The sequence below is a fragment of the Zootoca vivipara genome, chromosome 16 (assembly GCF_965207765.1).
Source record: "Zootoca vivipara chromosome 16, rZooViv2.hap1.1, whole genome shotgun sequence".
Lineage (NCBI taxonomy): Eukaryota > Metazoa > Chordata > Lepidosauria > Squamata > Lacertidae > Zootoca > Zootoca vivipara.
The window spans coordinates 9,313,788-9,337,531 of record NC_142599.1 but is presented as its reverse complement, the minus strand read 5'-3'; the positions used below and the strand labels follow the sequence as shown (position 1 = coordinate 9,337,531).

Below are 23,744 nucleotides of genomic sequence, written 5' to 3'. Positions count from 1 at the left end.
CCAAGCCACAGCTGTCAACTTTCCCTTTTTTTGCTGGAAATTCCCTGATTCCAGCGCCGTTTCCCGCTGCTATCCTGGATTGTTAGATGTACCGTAGACTGTCCCCAGGACAGGTGAGGCTGCTGATCCCTTATTTTCAAATCCGAAAGTGGACAGCTATGGCGCCCACCCACCCACCCACCCGCCCCTGTTCCCAGGCCACACTCTTGCTTGGCCGTGTTTCACACCCTCCCTGAGAGTTTCTAGTTTCTGAGAGAGCCTAGAACGTGTCCTTAAACTCTGATAAAGCCTCTGGCTTGCCCGGATAGAGGATAGAGAGGGGTGTGTGAGTGGGTACAGAAACTTGCAGAAAGTACAAAGGCAGCATTTACCTTGGTACCCTTCTTTAGCCTCTGCCTCCACTCTGTCATGTGATCCCCACTATGGGGAGGTTGCCCTTCCAGGTGAAAAGGTCCCCGCAGATTTAACTGAGGGCAGGGAGCCTTTGGGCTTCCAGATGCCCCAGCCAGCATGCTCAGTGGGCAGGCATGATGGGTGCTGGAGTCTAAAACCATCTAGAGCATGGGGGGTTGGCAAACTAAGACCCGGGGGCCGGATCCGGCACAACTGCCTTCTAGATCCGGCCCGCAGACGTTCCGGGAATCGCCGCGTGGATCACTGTGGGAATTCTGATCATTTGGGCTGTGCCATTTCCCCTTCCTCACACACACACACACACACCGCGGCAGTGCCTCCTCCCTCCCTCCTCCTGGCTTCTCCCTGCCCTGCCTAGAGGAGGAAGGGGGCTGGACTTTGTTGAGCCGCAGTTGGCTGAGTGCCATTTTAAGCAGCCCCTCTCCAGAGCCAGCCCTTTTGTGCCGCTCATTGTCCCACCGCCACTGCCAGCCCCTGCCACTCGCAAGACACATTAAGCAGCACTGGGGCTCGTCCAGTGCTGTGGAGAAGGGAGGGGAGAGTCGTGGGGGGGGTTCCTTCAAAATATAGTCTGGTCCCCCACAAGGTCTGAGGGACAGTGGACCAGCCCCCTGCAAAAAACGTTTGCTGACCCCTGATCTAGAGAGCCACAGGTTCCCCATCCATGGGCTAAAAATAATATACTCGGCCCATTATACCTGAAGGAGCATGTCCACCCCCATCGTTCAGCCTGAACACTGAGGTCCAGCTCCGAGGGTATTCTTGCAGTTCCCTCACTGTGAGAATTGAGGTTACAGGGAACCAGGCAGAGGGCCTTCTCGGTAGTGGCGCCTGCCCTGTAGAACGCCCTCCCAGCAGATGCCAAGGAAATAAACAACTACAGTGGTACCTCGACATCAGAATGCCTCAACTTCCGAAGGTTTCGACTTACGAAGTCGGCAAACCCGGAAGTCTTTTTGCCGCACGCACGTTCGGCGCAGACGCGCAAAATCGCGCTTCACGCATGCGCAAAATGGACGCTTTGACAACCGAAGGATTCGACTTACTAAGAGCGCCGCGGAACGGATCGCCTTCGTAAGTCAAGGTACCACTGTATCTGACTTTTAGAAGACATCTGAAGGCAGCCCTGTTTAGGGAAGTTTTCAATGTTTGATGTTTTATCGTGGTTTTTATTATTCTATTGGGAGCCGCCCAGAGTGGCTGGGGAAACCCAGCCAGACAAGCGGAGTATAAATTATAAATTATTATTATCATAAAAAATGATAACATTAGAAACAAATTTCTAAAAAGCTGAAAACCTGTATACGTAAGTCACTTCAAGTCAACGGCATATATTGAGTCATCATCAGCATTATTATTATTAAACCCATGCAAGGCCAAGTCAGCAGAGGATTAGAAACAATAAGCAGGTGTTATTACTACTAGTTTGGGAAAGGATCCCATAGGTAAGGTTTAAACGTGTGTGTTTTTTAAAATAAATAAATCAGACTATGCAAAATGTACACTGTTTACCTGGCGTAACCTGAGTAACTAAGGATCTTGCTTGGGTCTGGACCGGGGTCAGGTTAGTAGTGACAACCGCTGGCGCTGTCACCGAGGTCACTGCTCGGACCCCTGGGGTAGATGCGATGGTCACCAGTTCGGCAGATGCAGCAGATGGGGCAGCTGCCCTCTGTTGAGTATGTACCACCTGGGCTGTAGCCGTTCCTCCTGTGGTCTAAAGGAAAGGAAGAAAGGTGTAAATTGTTGCAGCTTTCGAGTTAAGGCTATCCTTGACCAAATGGCTCAAATTCAGACTTCTTGGCAAACCAAGAATCCCATTTCCATTTGCCTCACGGGCAGTGAAAGTGGAGCTGAAAGTGATCAGTGGGGATGACATGACTGATTTGGCACCTTTGCCAGACTCCCTATATAAAGGGAGTCTAAGGCAACCAGCAGAAGACTCTGCTCAAATCCAGACCTACCATTCTGTGGCATGAGACAGCGTTCCCCTACGCTGGGGTGCAGATACCCGGTATGTGTCTTAAGGTGCCCTGGAGGGCATTATCCTGCCCCCACAGTTGAAGCGATATTAAACTCTCAATTTACATAAGACTATGAGAAGAGGCCTGTTGTATCAAACAAAAGGCCCACCTAGTAATGTATCCTTTTTGCACAGGGGTGAGCTAGATGCCCATGGGAAACCCACAAGCAGGAACAGTACTTTCTAGTCTAGGAGAGCGGCTTCAGTGTATGGAATGTGGAGGGTGGCTGAAAGTGCCACACTGGGCGTCTGAAAATACTCACCGCCAGTGATCCCGGTATCACGGGCGAAGCCAGCCGCTTGTTGATTGGCTGAAAGGTCGTTGCAGGAACTCCAGCCACTGTATTTACAATAACGTTCCCGCTCACTGTAGCTGAGAAACAAAACCAAAAGGTCAGTCTGGGCCTGCAATGGAGGCGGGCATGGTCATTTCTCCACCCCCACATCACCCACAATGCTTTACTACAGGAGGTGCAAGTTACCTGTCTGCATGCTTGTCCCAGTCACCGAGGTTTTCATTGTGCCAGCCTGGTCAAGAGATAATTTTGGTTAAAGAGAGAAACATACCGGGACGTGTAAGGGTTTGGGCATGCAATGCTGGCCAGGATGTGGCACGAGCTGTGTGCAGCTGCACACAACTTCTCCGCAAACCTTTGAAGCTGGCAGTTAATTAAAAAGCTGGCATTTTAATGAAAGTTCCCCTTTGCACATGAACCCCAAACCTATGGTTGACGCCTTCCAAACAAGCAAGTATATGATGCAAAGTTTAAATGATGGCTTCATACCCTGGTTTGTTTCGAAGACATTAGCCCTATTTTCAGAAGCAATGGCAAGAAAGACAGTCACAGGGATAGGAATAAACACAAACTAAATATCAACCGTGAAATTCCCTGAAACGAGAAGTAATCGACTATAATAGAGATTAACTGAAAATAATAATAACCTTTTAAACAAACGAATATCAAAAACTACTAGAGCAAAACTAAACGATGCAGAAATAACTTAAGTAATAATCAAAATCCTTGATGGGATGCTGGCTACAAACCTCGTTTCACTGTGATTAACAGTTTCCTCAGAAGGAAATAGAAAGATAGAAGGATTTAGCGCAGAATACACACCCAAAAATGTAAGCACAAGTGAAAAAGTAAAAAATAAATAAAAATGAAGTGGGTTTGTACTGTTTATAAATCCAAAACTTATTTTAAAAATAACAGGTCCTCTTTTGGGGGCGGGGGAAGAGTACAAAACATGAATTTAGCCTATAACCATCTGATTCCCTCCCTACAGAAAATCAGGGTTACGGTTTCCAGCCTATAATGGGTAACATCTTCGCTGCCACCAGTCAAACAGTCAGTCAGCGTATAAATGGATGTGCCTGATGTTAAGGGTGGTCACTCCCTGTGCCTGTAGCGCTACAGGATACTGGTCTTAAAACAAGAATGCAGCCACACAGTTTTGCCCGTGAAAGTTACAAGCCCACAAGAACCACTGCAAAGGTGGCTTGTCATGCCTAAGTGACACTTCTTAGCCTGCCTCTCCCGCACTTTGATGGTGCTATGCGTCCTTTGATTTTTAGAAATAAGAGGAGACTCTCGCATAGTTTAACTGCAGCGTCAATCCGGACACGCTCTCCACTCCCCACAGGCATCCGGGCCAGTGGCTATTTGCAACCCCTCAAGAGTGTCTTACCAGCACTGCAGTGTTTGCCACAGTGGTGACAGCCGTCTGCACCACAGCCTGGGGCTGCTGGACTACCTGGGCTTGAGCCTGGGGCTGAGGCTGGGCTTGCTGTACTGCTGCCTGCTGTGCTTGTTGCTGGCCAGCCTGCTGTTGCTGCTGAGGTCCAGCTTGCTGCTGGGCCCGTTGCTGCTCAGCCAGAGCCTGGAGAATAAGGAAGGAGAAAAAGCGGTTGGTTCCTATTCAAAGGGCAGATAAAAGCATCCCGAACAAGGCAAGCCATTCTCACGTTCCTCTCTTCAATTGGCTCTGAACAGGTGGATATGTTGAATTTGCCTAGACTTGACATCTTTATATACAAGGTCCAGTCCCTTCATTTCATGTCAGTTCTTTAGGGCAGATCTTCACATTACCTTTCCCAACGCAGAAGCGGGGGCGGGGGGGGGGGGAGAATACATAAAGACTTGGGAATAGTTGTTAAGGTGCCTCTTCTACCCCATTATATACCGCAGCGCTAGTGGCCCCAAACAAGCAACAGGTTAGTCACAGGATAGTCTCTCAGAGAAACCACCAATCCAGCTTGGGACTGTGGTACAGAAAAATTCTATGTGCCATTTCCCAATAAAATTTTCCTCTGAGCTGCGCCAAAATACGAATTTACTTGAGGGGTAAATAGCTGAGATTTGGGGGATTTACCGCAAGAAATTCTTTCTGCTCCACCTTGGTCACTGAGGCCTGGGACACTTTGGTTGGTCCCACATGCCCCTGAGGTTCAGCTTGCCCTAATCAGGGACCAAGTCTTTGGTGTGGCATGTTTTGCCCCGTGGAACTCCTTGCCAATAGAAGTTTGGCAGGAGACATCCCTGTTCATTTTTTTTTATGTCTTCTAAAAACTGTATTATTCAGACGGACCTTTCAAACATGGGCATAATCAGGGGGCGCAGGGGGGGCAGCTGCCCCCTCCCCTCAAGAAAATAATAAAAAAATACTTCTTTGACCAATCATGTCAGAGATAATAACTCAGTTCTGCCCAAGAAAACCATAAAGCCTGCCCCCCACATGCTTTCAAATCTCAGATTCTCTGCCAACCCGCTCTTACTGAAGGAGCGTCTCCACCCCCATCGTTCTGCCTGGACACTGAGGTACAGCGCCAAAGGCCTTCTGGCGGTTCTCTCGTTGCGAGAAGCCAAGTTACAGGGAACGCCCTCCCATCAGATGTCAAAGAGAAAAACAACTACCAGATTTTTAGAAGACATCTGAAAGCAGCCCTGTTTAGGGAGGCTTTTAATGTTTAATAGATTGTTTTATTTTATTTTTCTGTTGGAAGCCGCCCAGAGTGGCTGAGGAAACCCAGCCAGATGGGCGGGGTATAAATAAATTATTATTATTATTATTATTATTACTACTACTACTACTACTAATCTGTTTGGCATTTTTATTGCAATGCTGTGTCTTTAGCCTGCATGGCACCTTTGATTATTATGTATGGAAGTGTGGTTTCCAAATATTTAAATAAATAATGGTGCAGGGAGACAGGATCAACCCCACGCACTGCTCTCCCAATCTGGATCATAACCTCACACCACCACCCAACTTCAGCTTCTGTTTCTAAACAAAATAAGAAGCATGGGAGACACTTATCACATGATGAATGAAAAATACACCTTCGTTTGCCTGCGAAGGGGAAAGGCGGCACGGCGTGGATCGTCCAACTAGGAGACGACCGCTGCCGGGCATTTTGAGCGACAGGGTGTGTGCCAGGGTTAGGCACCCCCCCTTAAAAAAAAACCCCACGGATGAGTGGGATCTCGAGGGGACCAGCTGGGCAAAAAGAGAGACTCGCTATGCTTGCGGATCCTTGCTGCTGCATCAGCAGTGAGTGGAGGGGGGGAGAGAAGCAGCTTGATTCTGCCTGCGGCTCTATCGCAGCTCAAAAAGGCTGAAACCATGAACCGTCACCTGAAGCAGCAGACTTTCTAAACAAGGTATTTATTGCCAAACATTTTGGACTTTAAAAGCTAAAATTATTGGATTTAAATTAAATTAAATTTGGCAAACACGGAATTCAAAAAGGAAGCCAATTTCCGTCTTTTGAAGGACAGGTTCTGCAGCATAGACTTTTTGAATCGGATTAAAGACTTTCGGAGACATATCAGTCTTTTGTTACTTTTTAAACTGCACTTACCATATTTTTCACTCCATAAGACACACATTTTCCCTCCTAAAAAGGAAGGGGAAAATGTCTTTGCGTCTTATGGAGCGAAGGCGCTGGACAGCAGCGGGATCCCTCGAGTGGAGGGATGCCTCTGCCGCAGGAGCCATGGCTCCCAGCGACGGTGGAGGGGTGAGCAGCCCGAAATCGGGCTGTTCCTCCCTCTGCCACCGCCACCAACAGTGGCATTGATTCAGAATATTTTTTTTCTTGTTTTCCTCCTGTAAAAACTTTAAGTGCGTCTTATGGTTGGGTGCGCCTTATGGAACGAAAAATTGAAATTTGGAATTCGCCGATTTTATATTATTGAGAGAGAATTATATGAAAATGATGTATAGATGGTGTGTATCACCGGTTAAATTGGCAAAAATGTATAAAAATGAATAGAAAAGAGTGTTGGAGATGTGAGGCAGAAGGTACATTTTATCATATGTGGTGGGATTGCAAAAAGGTAAAAATGTACTGGGAAATGATATATAATGAATTGAAGAAAATGTTGAAAATAACATTTGCTAAACAACCAGAAGCTTTCTTGCTAGGTATTTTAGGCCCAGATCTATCAAAAGAGAAGAGGACCCTATTCATGTATGCTACTACAGCGGCGAGAATTTTGATAGCACAAAATTGGAAGACTGGAGAAATTCCAACTAAAGAGCAATGGCAAGAAAAACTGATGAACTATGCAGAATTGGCAAAATTGATGGACAGACTTCAGGAAAAAGACAACAGTGACTTTGAAAGAGAATGGGAATCATTTATAGTACTTGCAGAAACAAAGGAAGACTATAGACTTGATGGCAGGATTTAAATAAACACTCACACCTTTACTAACAAAAAATATGTAGAAGATAAAGAAATAATATAGTGTATTTTTAAGAAACAGCAGTGTCTAATAAAGGAAAAACAAATCAGAAGTGGAAGTTGGGGGAAGCCCAGGAGGGGAGGGAAGAGGGAATGTAATGTAAATGTTATGGTCATGAGATGTATGTAATGATAGAAAAAGAAAATTGAATAAAAAATCAATAATAATAAAAAAGAAGCAGGAATATAATTATATTATAGCATTAGAAAGATACACTCATGATGCTATTCCCAAGTTTCAATATTACTGCCCCAGCCGCACTGGCAAAATGAACGTGAGAACCTGCCCTAAAAAAACCCGAACTAGTAACACAATGAGAGACCAGCCATGCTGGTAAAACAATAATTTTCATAAATGAACTAAATCCAGATTAGAATGTGAATAAAGTCCCTACAGTGCCAATACAAAGCCTTTATGTCACATATTTCAATTAGCTGCAGCATACCGTATACATTAGCTCATCCCCATTATGGAGGGGGAGGGGTGAGACTGGACCTATCACCAAACAACATCCCCTGACTCACTGTTTCGGCGCAGGAACTGGAATCTCCTTCGCAACGTACCTTCTTCTCCTTTGCGATACGCTCCGCTCGGAGAGATGCAACTTGAATGGGAGGAAGTGGCTTGTCGTAGTTGATGCCGCTGGGAATGAAGAGGAACGAACTAAATTAGAAATTACGAAGTGGGAAAAACTGGGGCACAATTTGGTTAAAAGTCCAGAGCTTTTATTAAGGCCTACTGATTTTGATGGAAGAGTTGAGCACATGCTTAAAATCTCCTCCAGCAATATCAACAATGACTTAGAAGCATTTCACTTCAGCTAGATTGCACCCAATGCAGAGACTCTCTCTGTGTCTGTGCGTGTCTCTGCAAAAAAGAAGATCAACTCCATGGGTAGGCAAACTAAGGCCCGGGGGCCGGATCCAGCCCAATCGCCTTCTAAATCCGGCCCGTGGACAGTCCGGGATTCAGCGTGTTTTTACATGAGTAGAATGTGTGATTTTATTTAAAATGTATCTCTGGGTTATTTGTGGGGCATAGGAATTCGTTCATTATTTGTTTTCCAAAATATAGTCCGGCCCCTCACAAGGTCCAAGGGGGAGTGGACCGGCCCCCTGCTGAAAACGTTTGCTGACCCCTGATCAACTCCATCCTTTCCCTGTTCTTTGCTTAAAGTGCTTGGAGAAAGAAGAGGGGGGCGGGTGCTAATCTTGCCCTGTCACACCCCTCCCTCCCACCTGAAGTTTCTTACCTTTCTGCGAGTACTGAAGTATGTTTCGGATTCTTCTGGAAAGGGTTCATACCAAGCCTGAAATACAACCCAAGAGGACATTTGTTGTCAAAGCAACACATTTCCAGGATGCCCCTTTATTTAAAGGCGGCCAGGGTGGGGAGGGGAGAGAGAATACTCCTGAAGAGAGGAGCCGTGAAGTATATTCTAAAGTCACGGCACCAACACATACACTGACAGGTTCACCATAACACTTTTTGACCTTAAGAAAACACAACATAATTGCATTTGGCAAAGAACCCCAAGGAGGAATTATATAGTGGACTTCAGATTTATATTGTTTACAATCAGGCTACTGAAATACATTGTATATTAATAACTGCCATTGAAGACTATATGAAAACTTCCAGCTGGTGAAAAATGCAGTGGCAAGATGATTAACTGGAACCAGTTATCAGGAATTTGTCACCAGTGTTAAAATGGGTCCACTGGCTTCCTCTTTGTTTCTGGGCACATTTGCAAGTGCTGGTCATCAAACTTTAAAGCCATACATGGATTGGGACCAGGGTACAAGCCACCCCAGGAATTAAGATAAGCACCATGTGCCTTTCTCGCAACACTTCTGTATTCAGAGATGAACTGGGTATTAAACAGGTGAAGGGCCTTTTCAGTGTTGGCACTGGTATGGAATGCGCTCTCTGGAGAGATTCACCTGGCACCAGGAAGAAAGATTAATATTTTGTTTTAATTTGGCCTGGCTTAGGGTTAGGTCAGGCATTTTAGCTGAATTACAATACATTAAGATGTTCAGTGACTGAATCAACACATGGAATTTTTGTCAACTACATGTGTTAATTGGGTTCCCGATGCCACAATGTTTGTGTTATCAACAGCTGTCTTCTGAACTAACCATATGAAATATGGAATAATCACTGGATGAAGTTTCTTTCACATGACTTATGACAAACTTAGTTGGTCTCTAAGGTGCTACTGGAAGGATTTTTTTATTTTGTTTTTTCTTTCACATGTGATTGCTATTAATTCACATCCACCCAATTCAACACCTGTTAACTCAAGGATAGCACTTCATGCACCTGATGAACTGGACTAGGGTCCACAAAAAGGTTATGCCATAAAAATCCACTTGCAATGTGTCACAAGCCTCTGTTGTTTTTGTTGCAATGGACTTGCATAGCTCCCCTTCTGGAAACTGTTGCAAATGGCTTTCATATACAGTAGAATAATAATAATAATAATAATAATTTATTATTTATACCCCGCCCATCTGGCCGGGTTCCCCCAGCCACTCTGGGCGGCTTCCAAAAAAACAGAAATTCTAAAATACAGAAATCCATCAAACATTAAAAGCTTGCAGTGGTTGCAAGAGGAGCGTCTTCCCTATGAACTTACAAGGGTTTGATAGGTGGGCTTCTCTTCCCAGCAATGATTTTCATAATCTCAAAATGATTAGTGTAAAGCTGGGTGTGCGTGGAGCCCTCATCCTGGGCATACAGCTGATTCGTTCGAAGTGGTCGGCTATTCTTTGTCTAAATATGAACAAACAACAAGAAAGTTTTACAAGGCGCAATACAAGACTCTGTAATGTTTCTGCCTGTATTCCTACCCATGTAAGAGATCCGGTACAGTAAGCTTGCAACTTACGTAGGGGTTCTGTTTCGGGGATTGCGCCTAAAGCCAAAATCGCATTTGATTCAATGACGGGTGGGACTGCCAAAGGTCCCCCCCCCCGCCAACGTCCGCTGCCTTTCTGCTCTCCTTTTAATTTGTTATTTTTGCCAAGCACATAAAGTTGAATGCGCACAAGTTATAAATACGTAAGTTGCAGGCTTACTGTATACTAAGTATGCAAATACTAGGAAACTAAGTAAAGCACAAACTACAATTATAAACTACTAGAGCTTAATCCCAATAGCAGGGTGATCCATGGATCTGAATGTTCCATTTCTCACATTTGTCCCTCTTCCTTTGCTTTTCAGAGCGAAACATGGTGTGGGTAGATGGTTCCTGGCTTTATTGGGAATCTACTGAATTAAGGGCACTGTACAGATGTATTTAATGAATGAACAAATGAGTATCTGTATTATTGCTCAGCATGGCTGGCTTCAAACTAGCTTTGTATGCAAAGATTGAAGGAGGCTTACAACCCTGGTTAAAGCCAACCATGGTTAGCGCTGTCATCAGTGCAGAGATAAACCTGCTCTATAAACAGCCGTGAAAGAGAAAAGGAAGAGAGAGCATGTGTAAGAGATGGGCAGGAGGCAAAGGGGGATATGAGGCTTGCTTTCCCTCTTATAACCATGGCTAACAGGTTATGCAAAACACTGCATCAGTACCAAGTTTATAAGCTGCCAATTCAAGTGTCAGAAATGTAGGGAAAGAAAAATAATACCAGATTAATTTCCCATTTTATACATAGCTGCCAAGTTTTCCCTTTTCTCGCGAGGAAGCCTATTCAGCATAAGGGAAAATCCCTTAAAAAAAGGGATAACTTGGCAGCTATGATTTTATATGATCATGAAAATGGAGACTGGAGAACTAGGAACACTTGGGAGATACTGGTGGGTAGTATTTCTGAAGTGCCCACAAACCTGAAACAACTTACTTCTTATCCCCCCACCCTCAAAATGATTCTGTGTCATCTCCACCCCCTTTCTTATTACTCTCCTCTTTCCCTCTCCTCCTCCAGCCCACCCTCACTCGTCCCCATTCCCACCACAAGCCTCTCCCGCTTGCCAGAAGATTAAGGCTGAGGAGCTGAATAACTCTCCTTATTGACCCCCCCCCCCTATTCCATGGGGCAGGTAGGAACACTGGGCTGACTGGGACCAGAAACAAGGAACCTGGCCTGACCAGTCAAACTGCACCACTGAGAAGCAGCTTGTCTGGGTGCTCCACAACTCCCTTTCTTTGATTAAGAGCCAAAGGTTTTGGTTTGGTGCCGGGGTTTTTTGTTTTACAAAATGGCTCATTCCCCCCGTTTTGGTCCCCGCCCCCCTTGGAGCTCACGTACCCAGGGCTCCTAAGACATCAGAGCAGTCAAGTCAGAGAGCTTAGTGCAGTTACTCTGCCTAACCAGCCATACCGTCACATCCGACCATATCGGCCACACACTGCCAGGTGGACTTGCTAGCACTAATTTGCTTCCTGTACTTACTTAACCCTGCTCTTTGACTTCAGTGATGCTACTTCCTCAGGTGCTCCTTCACCAGGTGCACATAAAAACATGCACATGTGCATTCTCACACACACTCACTGTAATACTGGTCTCTCGACAAATGCCATGTTAATCGGCAACATCCCAAATATTTCCTCAAATCTGATTATCTTGGTCAGAAGAAGAAGTTTAGCAGGAACTGTAACTTGAGGCCAAAAGCTCTTCCTCCATGGCACCCAACTTTGCCCCTTTGCGGTCTGGTTTCTGGAAAGCTGTTTATATTTGCTGCTATCACCTCTAATACTACTACAACTGATTTACAACTATGCTTCTGCAGCTGTTAAGTTGGGGGTGATACATTACCTGATGGGGCGTTGCAGGGATTAATTCATTAAATGTCTGCAAAGCAATCAGATTTCAAAATGAAAAGTAAAAAAAAGCTAGTAACAAAACATTTTTTTCAAAACCAAAAACCAAAAAAAAAAAGTACTAATTATAATAATCATGCGGAATGAGGTGGCATTTCTGGGAGGTGGACAAAACACTTTTTAATTTTTTTAATTCAAGCTGGCTAAAGTGTGAGAAATCACTCTTCAAATCACATCTTTGAGACAAAAGTCGCCTGGCGCCACAATCTATTGCGTCAACGCGAAATAGATGGGAAGGCTTTAAATGGCTGGTTGAGCGTTCAAATCAGGACTCAAATATGGATCTCCTACTTCATCTTGTGTCCACCTCTGCTGATGCTTAAGATACCAGACTGTCTGAATTGGAACAACAATTTGTAAGTGCACACCTTATAAATGCTTTTTGTCTTCTTCTTAGGGTTCGCTTCATACATAAGCTGTAAAATAAGAAGCAAAGTTTGACTTTCTGCGATGGGTTTGGATTTAGATTAGTGACATAAATAGAAAGTCTCTATAAGAGCCAGTGTGGTACAAGTGGACAGAGGGTGAGGCTTAAGGCCCAGGAGATCAGAGGTCATTACCCTGATCAACCCAAAAAAAGGGGGAGGGGAGGGGGGAACGCATGCCGGGAGGCCTTGGACAAGCCACTATGTCTCAGTCTCAACTCCCCATTGGTAAAACGGGCAAAATGCTGGCCTAACTCACAGGGCTGTTGCGAGAACTCTATAGCACATTGCCGAATTTTATTTCATTTTCAAGTACAAAAAAAAAAGGAGGAAAAAGAGTGCCACGTAAAACGATCCAAAAGAGAAAAGTATCACAAGTACGGGTCCTCTCTTTACAAATTTCATAAGGATTTGCTTATGCTTCTGACTCCCTAAAGCGTGTGCAAAAAAGCTGCCTACTTCGGCTTACACCCACCTTCCCTTCCTCTCTTGGAATGACGACGTTTTCGTAGCGGTTGCGACACTGTTTCGGGGAGCGGTAAACTCGGCTGCAGGAGTTCACTACGTCGCTGACAAGATCCCAGTTGGGCGTGTGAGCCGGGGACACGACTGCAAGGTTGAGAGGGAGCTCCAGCAACTGTTTGACCGCCTGCAAAGAAGGGGGAGGACAGACAGGAAGTAAGACTCTATTGCTATCCTCTTCACTAGTAATATCTGGGGGGAGTGAGTGCTGATTCTGATGTGTGGGTGGTCCAGTTCTGGCTCCCTAAGAGGAGGCCCTTGGGAGGAACACAAGGTTCGCAGCAGTACAACAGAAATAATATTTTTTAAAAAACAACGCAAACCTGAGGTGTGTGTGACAAAACAGGACTACACATTGTCAGTGGCCACAGAATGTGGAGTATCTGTTGGAGTGGAGGACCCGGAAAAACAGGATTGGAGAAGGGGAATGGAATGAGGTAACCAGAGAGACAGAGCTGCTTTCTGGGTACTTGAACAAGAGCACCCCACGCTGCAAGACTTTGTTGCAGGCCCCACTTGCTTAATAAAATATGTTACAGGTTAGTATGTTGCACGTTAAGCAGAACTCAATATTTTATCACACTTTATCAGCACAAAACTGAATGTAAGAAGAGACCTGTGTAGGCTGAAAGCTCATCTAGTCCAGCATCCTATTCTCACTGTGGCCAATACGCATGGGAAGCTTGCAAGCAGAGCATGAGCACAACAGACAGCACTCTCCTTTGACCCCCATCAAATGGTAATCAGAGCTGCACTGCCTCTGACAGTGGAAGCAGAAGATTGCCATTGTGGCAAGTGAGGACTATGTAAATGAAAGAATGGGGTATGCAGAGTGGGGATGCAGTTTTGCAAAACAAAATCAACACAACGGTGAAAACTTGACTCCTCCATATTAACTGAGGTCAGTGAGGTAGGTTTAGTCAACACCCCACTGGTGTCTCCTTAACTTTCTCCAAAATTAGCAAGGCCGTCATTGTGGTTGAAGCAAAACTGGCTCAATACTGGTTGGCCATTATATCCACCAAGCGCGATCCCAAAAGGCACAACACATACCAGATAAATCAATATAAGGTCATCTTTGGGCACACACCCCTCTGAGTGTCTCTGGTAAGCGGGGTAAAATGGGGAGCTCTGCCTATGGAATACCCCCACCTGGGAGGGTTACCTGGCATCCCAACTCAACCAATTATTATTTTTAAGCTTTTAAACTGATTTTTAATTTCAGGTAAGAAACATACCCATACAAAGAACACAGAGCTTAGTAGCTGCACAGAAAATAAAGAAAAATAGTGGCTAACGGTTGTAGTTTTGGACATTCCAAGAAAGGCAATCAAATGAAAGTGTTGCACTTTTTTAGTTATTCTTTTCAAAGGCTTTTAAAACTTCTGAGGGTGCTGGTTTATACTGCAACCAAATCCACCTATTCTTGCAGTGGTTTATTCTGTTGCCTTTGCCTTTTAAATGACTTCATGTAGCAATGTCTACCACCCTGGGAATACTCTTATTGGGGGAGGCACAAGGGACTCAATAAATACACATAAGCAGCGAGCACACACCCCGCCAGACCTCATGTCTGTTCGCTGCAGAGGCAGGTGAAGAACTTGGAAGTGGGAGGCGCCCCTGAGTCCAGTTCTGGCCAAGCCTTTATTGGAACATACCTGGCACCTAGTGGAGTGGGAAAGCATCAAACTTTCCAGACTGCCAGATGGCAACAAACTGGGAGAAAGTGCACATCCAGCTATTCAGCAATGGGGTTCTAGCCAACTAAGTTCTACTCAGAGCAGACTCACTGAAAATCAACGGGCCTACGTTGGTTATGCCCATCAGTTTCAATGGGTCTGTTCAGAGAAAAGCCAGAGGTGAGCGTAACCCAAAGACTTGTTGCATCTGCGGTGAACCCGGTGTTGCAGACGCCATCTCACCTGGAGGAGCGCCCAGTCCTCGCTGATGAGCCACTCGGGATTGTCTTGGCCCGCCTCTGCAGCCGGCTTCACAAGAGTAGGGAGTGGCTTTGCAAACTGGGTCTGCTGCTTCAGAAGGATGTTCTTCTTCTGCTCTTTGCCTTCCCGCCTCATTTTCAGCATCCCCGGAGTGGCTCGGTCAAAGAGTGACCGGGGAGGGATAACCGTCTCCCCGTGGCGCTGCTTCTTCTTCCTGCCTGCAGCTGGAAAGAGGGATGCTGGGCTCAGTGAAGCAGTTGATGGGGGGGGGGAGAGTGGGAAGGGGCAATGGGCATACAAACTACGCAAGGGTGTTAAAAGTTATGAAAGAGTTCCCAAAGCCCGCAAAAGCGTAATAAGCGTTGATCCACCCCAACGCCTATGGTACTCTGGCACGTCAGGGAGGTTTTGAGCTGTTTGCTGGGGAATAAAAACAAAACAAAATCCCAAACACGGTCATAAATTCAGTGGTCTGGGCAGGTACTAGTTGTCCCAATATGGAGGGCAGGGGGAGACCCACAGCCATAAGACAAATGAGGGGCAAAGAGCACTTGTGCCACTGCAAACACCCAGTAGGCTCTAATGCTTTAGCCCCTCTGCCACTCATGTGATGTATCATCCACAAACCTGGCAGACTGAGCTCTGTGCTTCGTAGGTGCCCCCTGGGCTGCAGTACCAGAAGTGTCATCACCTGCCTGAGCACCTTGTCAGCTGACCGTAACAGTCAATCCTTGAACATCTCCCGCAAAAGCTCTAGCCCAGAGATGGGGAAAGTGGGGCTCTTCGGGTTCAACTTCAGGTTCATCATCTCTGACCACTGGGCTATGCCAGTGTTTCTCAACCAGTGTGCCTCCAGATGTTTTGGGACTACAACTCCCATCATTCCTGACCACTGGTCTTGCTAGCTAGGGATGATGGGAGTTGTAGTCCCAAAACATCTGGAGGCACACTGGTTGAGAAACACTGGGCTATGCTATCTGGGGCTGACAGGAGCTGAAGGTCACAAACATCTGGAGGGCCACAGACTCCTCAACCTGACCCACCTGTTCATTTCAGAAAACCTGACCTCTCTAATCTCCTTCTCCATCCCCTTATACTGCTGGCTTTTGTAATACCACCTCCTCCTGTCTGCCTTGGTTTGCACTCCCTGCCTCTGGCCCTGGGACTTCTGCGTAAGAAACTTGTGTAAGGTCAGACTGTTTGTCCACCCAGCCCAAGGTTGTCTACTGCAGGGGTAGTCAATGTGGTGCGCTCCAGATGTTGTTCCCATCAGACTCAGCCAGGGATGATGGGAGATGTAGTCCAACAAATATCCAGAGAGTACTACACTGGCTATCCCTGGTCTTCTGACCAGAGTCTTACGCAGAGAGAGGTCTTCTGCATCATCAGCTACTTCAACAAACAAACTGGAGATGCCACAGGTTGAACCGTGAAAAGCACATGTTCTGATTTTATCTCTTGCCTATCTTGGAATGCTCAGAATCTGATCCATGCCTGCCTCTTGCCTCGGCCTGACCACCAGCACCCTCCCACAACCTAATTGTCTGAGGAGCCTCCTCCTACTGGGCCTGACAACAGCACAACCCCACTTCCCATATAGGCAAAGCCGGTTTCTCAACATTTCAAATAATCCTTGGAAAGCCTACGACAGGTCCCATAGCCATAACAGCAACATTCTCAGCTTGGGCTTCCTGCAACAAAGGAGTTCCATACCCACAGAGGCAAAGCTGGCAATGTATATCCTACATAAAAACCCAATGTTTACCAGATGGATCCGTTTTGTGGCGCTTACGCTCCTTCCTGACATACACGGGAGGCAGTTTGGACTCCGGAATCGGGGTGCTCTCATACATCAGGCACATGACGGAGTCGATATAGATGTCGTTGTCATCCTGAGGTGGGGTTGGGGGAGTCCAGAGCTGTACAAAGCATTAGAAGAGAGTTACCTCGCTTTGTGCTCTTGGATAAGCAGAGGGTGTGTGTGCGTGTGGAAGAGAAAGAGAAAAGAGTGTGTGCAGTGGTACCTCCAGTTGCGAATGGGATCAGTTCCGGAGGTCCAGCCACATCCCGAGGTTTTTGCAACCTGGTGGACCACCTCTGCGCATGTGTGAGCAGCGAAACCTGGAAAAATACTTCCAGGTTTGCCGCGTTCACATCCCGAAGTTTACGTAACCAGAGGGATACGCAAGCAGAGGTACGACTGTACTAACATAAGAAGGGACCGCTGGATCAGGCCAATGGCCCATCTGGTCCAGCATCCTATTCTCACAGTGGCCAACAAGCTACCTGTGGGAAGCCTGCAAGCAGGACCATGAGTGCAACACCAATCTCTCCTCCTGCAGTTTCCACGAACTGGTACTCAAGAGCATACTGCCCCTCTGCATACAGTGTGTGTCTATGTGTTTTCTTCGCCTCCACCACACATCCACCCCCACGCCGAGGAGGTAATAAAATCAATACAGACTTACCGGCATTATTTCAGTTTGTCCATCTGGGCCTTCATAAATATATTCCTGGAGTCAGGCCGGGGGGGGGGGAGGGAGAGGGAGAGAGAGACTGACTTAGTTCTGATTAAACCAGAGAATGAAGTAGCTGTCTTCAAATATCTAAAAGGCTATCAAATGGAGGATGGAGCAAGCTTGTTTATTCCTGCTCCAGAGGCTAGGACCTGAACCAATGGATTCAAATTACAAGAAAGGAGGTTCCAACTAAACATCAGGAAGGACTTTCTGATAGTTAAGAGCTGTTCCACAAGGGGTGGTGTGCTCTCCTTCCTTGGAGGTTCTTAAGCAGAGGTTGGGTGGCCACCTGTCATGTATGATTTAGTTGAGATTCCTGCATTCCAGGGGGTTGGACTAGACCAGGCATGTCCAACAGGTAGATCGTGATCCACTGGACGTCTGTGGTAGATCACTGGTAGATCACTGGCTCCCACCAAAGAAGCTCAGCTACTTTGGCTCCCCTAAAAAAAGCTCAACTTTTTTGTCCTGCACACACACACAAACGGGGCTTTCCCCCTCCCTAAAAAAGCTCAACAACATTGACCTGAACCTCAAGAAAGGGGGTAGATCACTGGCAGTTTTTAACTCTGTAAGTAGATCGCAGTCTCTTGCGAGTTGGCCGCCCCTGGACTAGACGATCTTCGGAATGCTTTCCAACTCTACAAGAATCTATGAGAAGCACAATTCATTATGGGTTTTATCCCCACGGTGGTCCTACTTAAGAGTATACTCATTGAAATGATGTATCTACCTTTGGTCCATTAATTTCAATCCGTCTAGGATTAACAGTGGATATAACCCATTAAAAAAAGGAAAAAGCTAAGGGGAGGTAATACCCCCCCCCTTAAATTTAAAAAAGTCCAATGAAAACTAAGGATCAGCACCCAATGAAATATCAGAAAAATGGAAAAACTTTGGAATGGAATGGAATGGAAGAAATGGACAGCCCTGCTTGAGGTTCTTATAGCGTCTAGTATCCTGGAGGCAAGCTAAGCTGGCACTCTGCTGGAGATGAAGGGACATAGTGTTGTTTTCCTGCAGGTTTCCCTCAAATGTTTTAAGAACTTCATAAAAGCTGGCAGGTAAATTATTACTTTGTTATATGCATCTTCCCGAGTGTAGGTGAGAAGTTCCTCCTCCTCCCCATCCAAAAGCATTTTCTCCTCTTGTTCTTTCAGCGACTTCAGGTGATGATTTTCCCACACCTTTTTGGCAGTTCTTACTTCCATCTAGGTAAGATATATTTATATACATATATTTAAAAGGAAAAACTTAATGTATTAAGGTCAATTACAAAACTAACTCAGGAATCAGCAGAAGGTATAAATCTCTGGGTGACTTGCAGTAGACTGATCAGGATCTCTGACCCCAAATATTACTTTAACAATAGCAACAACAAAATGACCGCCCTGCATTCTAAATTATACTAGGCTGGATTAATTAGGAGGGGACGTTAGTGTGGAAAGACTGAAAGTCTGGTATTCAAAACAATCCTGTGGGCTCAGAACACCAATGGCCAGTTGGTGGATCTCCAGGTTCTGCCACAATAAAGCCCAATGAAGTAGATCCACCAAATTTGCCCACCCCTGAGCTAATTATTTCAGAGGCAATGATTTCCAGGGAGGAAATAACTATTTTATTTATATACAGTATGTGTGTGTGTGTGTATTTATATATATATGGGGCGCGGGTGGCGCTGTGGTCTAAAAAACCACTGAGCCTAGGGCTTGCCAATCAGTTTGAATCCCCGCGACGGGGTGAGCTCCTGTTGCTCGGTCCCAGCTCCTGCCAACCTAGCAGTTCGAAAGCACGTCAAAGTGCAAGTAGATAAATAGGTAGGGAAGGTAAACAACATTTCCATGTGCTGCTTTGGTTTCGCCAGAAGCGCCTTAGTCCTGCTGGCCACATGACCCGGAAAAACTGCCTGCGGACAAAAGTTGGCTCCCTCAGCCAGTAAAGCGAGATGAGCGCCGCAACCCCAGAGTCATTTGCAACTGGACTTAACTGTCAGGGATCCTTTGCCTTTACCTTTATATATATTGGTCTAGGTGTCACAAGACGTACCATGCCATAAGCTTTCATGGGCTACAGGGGGGGAAATGTCACCCTCCCACGATTATTATTTTTTTAAAAAAATCCTGGGTCTGCTAAGCATCTTCAGTAGATTTTGCTTCCATTCACATGAAGTCCTTACAGATACTTTGCTGCATAATACTGTAAGAGCAGAGGAAACCCTCCCACATTACTTTATCTGCCCTTAGGAATTCTGCTCAGGCCAGATCTCTCAGTGGCCGCCCGCCTACCAGGCTGTAATGTGTCTTTGAACTGCGGTAAGACCTCTTGCTTGCCTGGATGGGGAGCGCGGTATGTCTGGCCACACACAACAAGGGCATGCACCCCCAACCCCCCAAAAGGTTACTACTTTGGCAGTAACTGCATATACATGCCATACCTCATTTTCCTTCAGTTCATTCTCATCAGTGGAAATATGGAAGAGCTCTAGGTAATTCAAAGCGTACTTTTCAATTGGGGTGAGCTGAGAGAAGATACAAAGAAGTAATTATCTGACAAAGAGTACGTCAATGCTTCTTCCAGGGACTACCAAACCATAAATGTGATAAGCACATCCAATTGACCAGCTAACAGATTTAAATGCATTATTTTTAACATATGTGTTTGTTAAAAAATGAAGAAAGAAAAAGCACATGGCGAGAATCATCTTAGAAAAGGAACCCCTCCTCCTTCTCTCTTGTCCAGGGCAGAAGGCTTTTCTAAGATTGTTCTTGTTTTTAGATGACGAATGTGTATCTCACAAACTAAAGTGTGCTTCCTGCTTCAAAACGGTTGCTTCTGCTCATTTGGAAAATGATTAATCAATCAGCTGTCATTTCCCTGAATTAACTAACAGCCATAATAATAAGTTCCAAAGCAATTCAGACAACTTAGGTACAGTTGGCATTTTCCCTAGGAAGCTACTGCGTACACAGTCAAAGCTATTGATCCATCTAACTGATTTTATCTACACTAGCCTTTCCCCAACCTAGTGCCCTCTAGATGCTGTCGGATCCCACCACACTTGACCACTGGCTATGCTGGCAGGGGCTGATGGGAGCTGGGAATGAACTATACCTGGGAAGCGCCACATTGTGGAAGGTTGGCTTGCAATGTTCTAAAGATACCTTCAACTGTTAATATAAAGCAAGTGTACCTGATCCACAACAGCAACCAACTCCTGCAGCTGAGAAGGCTCATCAAGATACTGGGACTTGCCGATTTCAGAAATGAGAGGTTCCAAAGCTGATTCAGTCTTTGAGACCTGAATGCATGTGTTCAACTCCTCCTCCTCTTCTCGCTCCGTACTTTTGAGAGCCTTTTTGAAACACACAAAATAAATGCAGCAGCATATCCATCACATTTTTTAAAAAAAGTTATTCTGATGAGAAAACCAAATTTCTATCAGTTATATAAACTGAGCAAATTAAGGCAATTTCTGCTGCTATTCATAGGTAAGGAAGTTGCAAGACATTGTTCAGCCCGCCACTCGGAGCAATGGAAATCTCATATTCACTTTACCTGTGAGGTAGGTGGGGTGAGAGATATTGACTGGTCTAGTGTCACTCAGTAAGCCTCATGGTTCAGGAAGAATCTGAACCCAAGTCTCCAGCATTCTGGTCCAACACTTCACCACTGTGCCACATGGGCTCTCAAGGTAGATATGTACAGGACACTTGTTTGTTGGATAGTGAACTATTCACTTGGGTTATTTTGTAAGTATTCTTAGCATGTTGCATGGAAAGGGCCTTCTAGATTTTGCAGTAATAACGAGGAAATTGGGGGGGGGAATGTGATGCTTTGACTAAAGGGCATACAACCTCCCCAACTCCACCCTAGTCAAGGGCTGCATTCCCTTGAGAGTAATCTGTCCGGAGTTGGAATAATTAATCCAGGATAAAGACCTGCCCATTTCAGCCTTCACCATGGCTCCCTCAGACTCCTAATACGATGCAGGTCTACTCAAAACTAAGCCCCATTAAAAATAATCTTATTTATAAAAACCCAAAACGCAACTAGAAAAATCTCAGAAGCCCACTTTGCAGTAACTAAAGCAGGGTTTTTAGTGTTGCTGCTGCCCCTGATCTGTGAAATAGAATCCATATCAAGATATGAGAGGCACCCACTATCTGGGCTTTCTGGAAACAACTGGAAGACGTTTTTGTTCCCACAGGCTTTCCCAGCTGGATAAATGAGTCCTAGCTGTGAGTATCTATTCCATAGGGTTTTCGTTTTATCTTAAATGCATCTGCTGTCTCTAAGCTTTCAACTGGTTCCTGCAGTTGTTATTGTACGTTGCCTTAAGACGATTGTATAGAAAGAGATCAACGGCTAAATGATGATGATGGCGGTTATCAATAGCTGTATGCTTTTATTTAATAAAATACTATGGCATTCAGTTGTTCTCAAACTATATAAGGGGGGAGAGAAACATCAAAGAAGCATGACAAATCAGCGAGGGAGGAACTCTGATGGGATGGGAGAATGGGGCAGCTTCAAGAGGTGTAGGAGGCTGCATAAAATGCAGCCAAGTTGCAGACAGCCCACCTGTGGTTTAACTAGTACATCCCATGTTAGGTTTCTGTCAAAATAGTTGCAAAACCAATAAACATTTGCATCATGCAAATACTTCACCCTATTCATCTCCTAAACGTGCTGAAATACTGCGCCCAGAGAAAAAGGAGAGAATGTATGTATTATTAAAAGGCTTAAATAGCTCTCGGGGAAGTAGTGTATTACCTATATGAATAGTTTATAAGCTTTCAAGAAACCTTTAAAAGAAATGATTCAGAAGATTTTTTTTAATTTTTTTTTAAAGGCATGATTATTCTGAAGGGAGCATTTGGAAAGTTCCAAAAGGCAATCACAACAGTTCTGCCGCACAGTTATATATCCTGCCTCTTTTATTTCTGTTCAAATTATTTGTGCTTAATTACCTCTATAAAAGGTCTTGCAACCTTAGGAGATATGGTTTCAGCTGGGGAGGGCTCCTGTGTAAGCATCACAAATTCTTCAGCCTTCACGCGGAAGCCAGAGTCCTCCATTGGAGAATGAACCTCAAAGAGTTCCTGAATCGTTTGCTGTGGAAGGAGGGGAAATACATCTCATATCAAGCTCCTGAAAAAGTGTCAATTTATGGGCTTTTCCCCCAATCTAACTTATCTCAGGGCTAGACTTCTATCCGAAGGAGGAACAAAAGTTGAATGCCTCCCACCCCACAGCACTCCATTAACTCTGCAGAACAGTTTCAGCTCTCTTTGAAGGGATGGTATTTGTGGCCAAAAGAAATGAAAATTGACACACCTACTCCTTCTTCACTCATTAATAAAATACAGCTGCTGCTGCTGCTGCTGCTGCTGCTACTGGCCAGGATTTGGGAAACCAGTTCAGAGGGGACCAGAGAGGGTGGGTTTGAAACCTGACACCACAGAGACACCTTGCTATGAGGCACTGTGCGAAGTATCCTCAGCCTTTTCTCCTCCAAAGGATTCACACAATCAGCAGAAACACTCCTCATTGAGGTCAAACTAATAAGTGCATCTTTTACTCCAATTCCTTTCTTATGATTAAACTATGTGGGTGAAGAGTAGAAAAGCTGTAGCCATCAGACACCATGATCAACACTCTCCACCCAATCAGCTATGAAGTCCCCGTTGCTTTGAAGCTGGCAGGACTAGGAGGCTCCTCCTACTGGGAGGGCTCAAGCACAAATACATTTGCATAGTCCTCCCACCTTTTAAAGCCAAGTTGGAGCAGCCCAATCCTAAATAACCTCCATGATGAAAGCCAATTAGAAGTCCTGTTAATTGTGTCTCAAGACAACAATAAAGGCTCAGGAGCTGATGCTTTGAAACAAAGGGTATAAAGTATTTGGGGAAACAAGGAAGGTTTCTTGATAAAATTATTATACTTATTAAAACTATATATACCTGTGTTAAAAAGGCCATAGAATAGTCGTTTCCCTGAGCTGCTACTTCTCGGATCAAATCCTTAGTACCATTTTTTAAGAGCTTCTCTTCTACTGAATTTCCACTGACAAGCCTAGAGAAGAAACCAAGGAGATGTACCAAAACCTTAAAGCTGAGAGCAAAATGAGAATAGCTAGAACAGGCTGAATTTACTGAGTAGTCAATATCAGAAAATGCTTTTTAGGCAATGTTTTATTGCTGGGCATGTTAGTAGAGCAAAGTTGACTGCACTAGGACACCATCATTTATCTACTACATATTTTGAAAAGTTCTTTGTTCACCATGGACACCCCTCACAACCAAATTTTGCATCA

General features: G+C 45.2%; 1 protein-coding gene across 25 annotated transcripts in view; it reads right to left on the bottom strand.

The window, feature by feature from the left end:
* Positions 1 to 23,744, bottom strand: part of EP400 (E1A binding protein p400) — a 76,958-nt gene that overhangs the window by 8,774 nt on the left and 44,440 nt on the right. For 11 of the 25 annotated variants that reach the window (XM_035097681.3, XM_035097685.3, XM_035097682.3 and 8 more), the window contains 18 exons: positions 23,392 to 23,503; positions 22,399 to 22,542; positions 20,619 to 20,780; positions 19,863 to 19,946; positions 18,505 to 18,639; positions 17,378 to 17,422; positions 16,675 to 16,828; positions 14,892 to 15,133; positions 12,923 to 13,096; positions 12,391 to 12,438; positions 11,958 to 11,993; positions 9,830 to 9,966; positions 8,441 to 8,497; positions 7,713 to 7,830; positions 4,127 to 4,318; positions 2,920 to 2,965; positions 2,701 to 2,810; positions 1,927 to 2,131 (listed from right to left, as the gene is read on the bottom strand). In XM_035097681.3, the coding sequence (XP_034953572.3) occupies positions 1,927 to 2,131; positions 2,701 to 2,810; positions 2,920 to 2,965; positions 4,127 to 4,318; positions 7,713 to 7,830; positions 8,441 to 8,497; positions 9,830 to 9,966; positions 11,958 to 11,993; positions 12,391 to 12,438; positions 12,923 to 13,096; positions 14,892 to 15,133; positions 16,675 to 16,828; positions 17,378 to 17,422; positions 18,505 to 18,639; positions 19,863 to 19,946; positions 20,619 to 20,780; positions 22,399 to 22,542; positions 23,392 to 23,503 (2,201 nt within the window). The remainder of the gene's footprint in view (positions 1 to 1,926; positions 2,132 to 2,700; positions 2,811 to 2,919; positions 2,966 to 4,126; positions 4,319 to 7,712; positions 7,831 to 8,440; positions 8,498 to 9,829; positions 9,967 to 11,957; positions 11,994 to 12,390; positions 12,439 to 12,922; positions 13,097 to 14,891; positions 15,134 to 16,674; positions 16,829 to 17,377; positions 17,423 to 18,504; positions 18,640 to 19,862; positions 19,947 to 20,618; positions 20,781 to 22,398; positions 22,543 to 23,391; positions 23,504 to 23,744) is intronic. The other 14 variants (XM_035097694.3, XM_035097695.3, XM_088659771.1 and 11 more) reach the window with 6 other exon arrangements.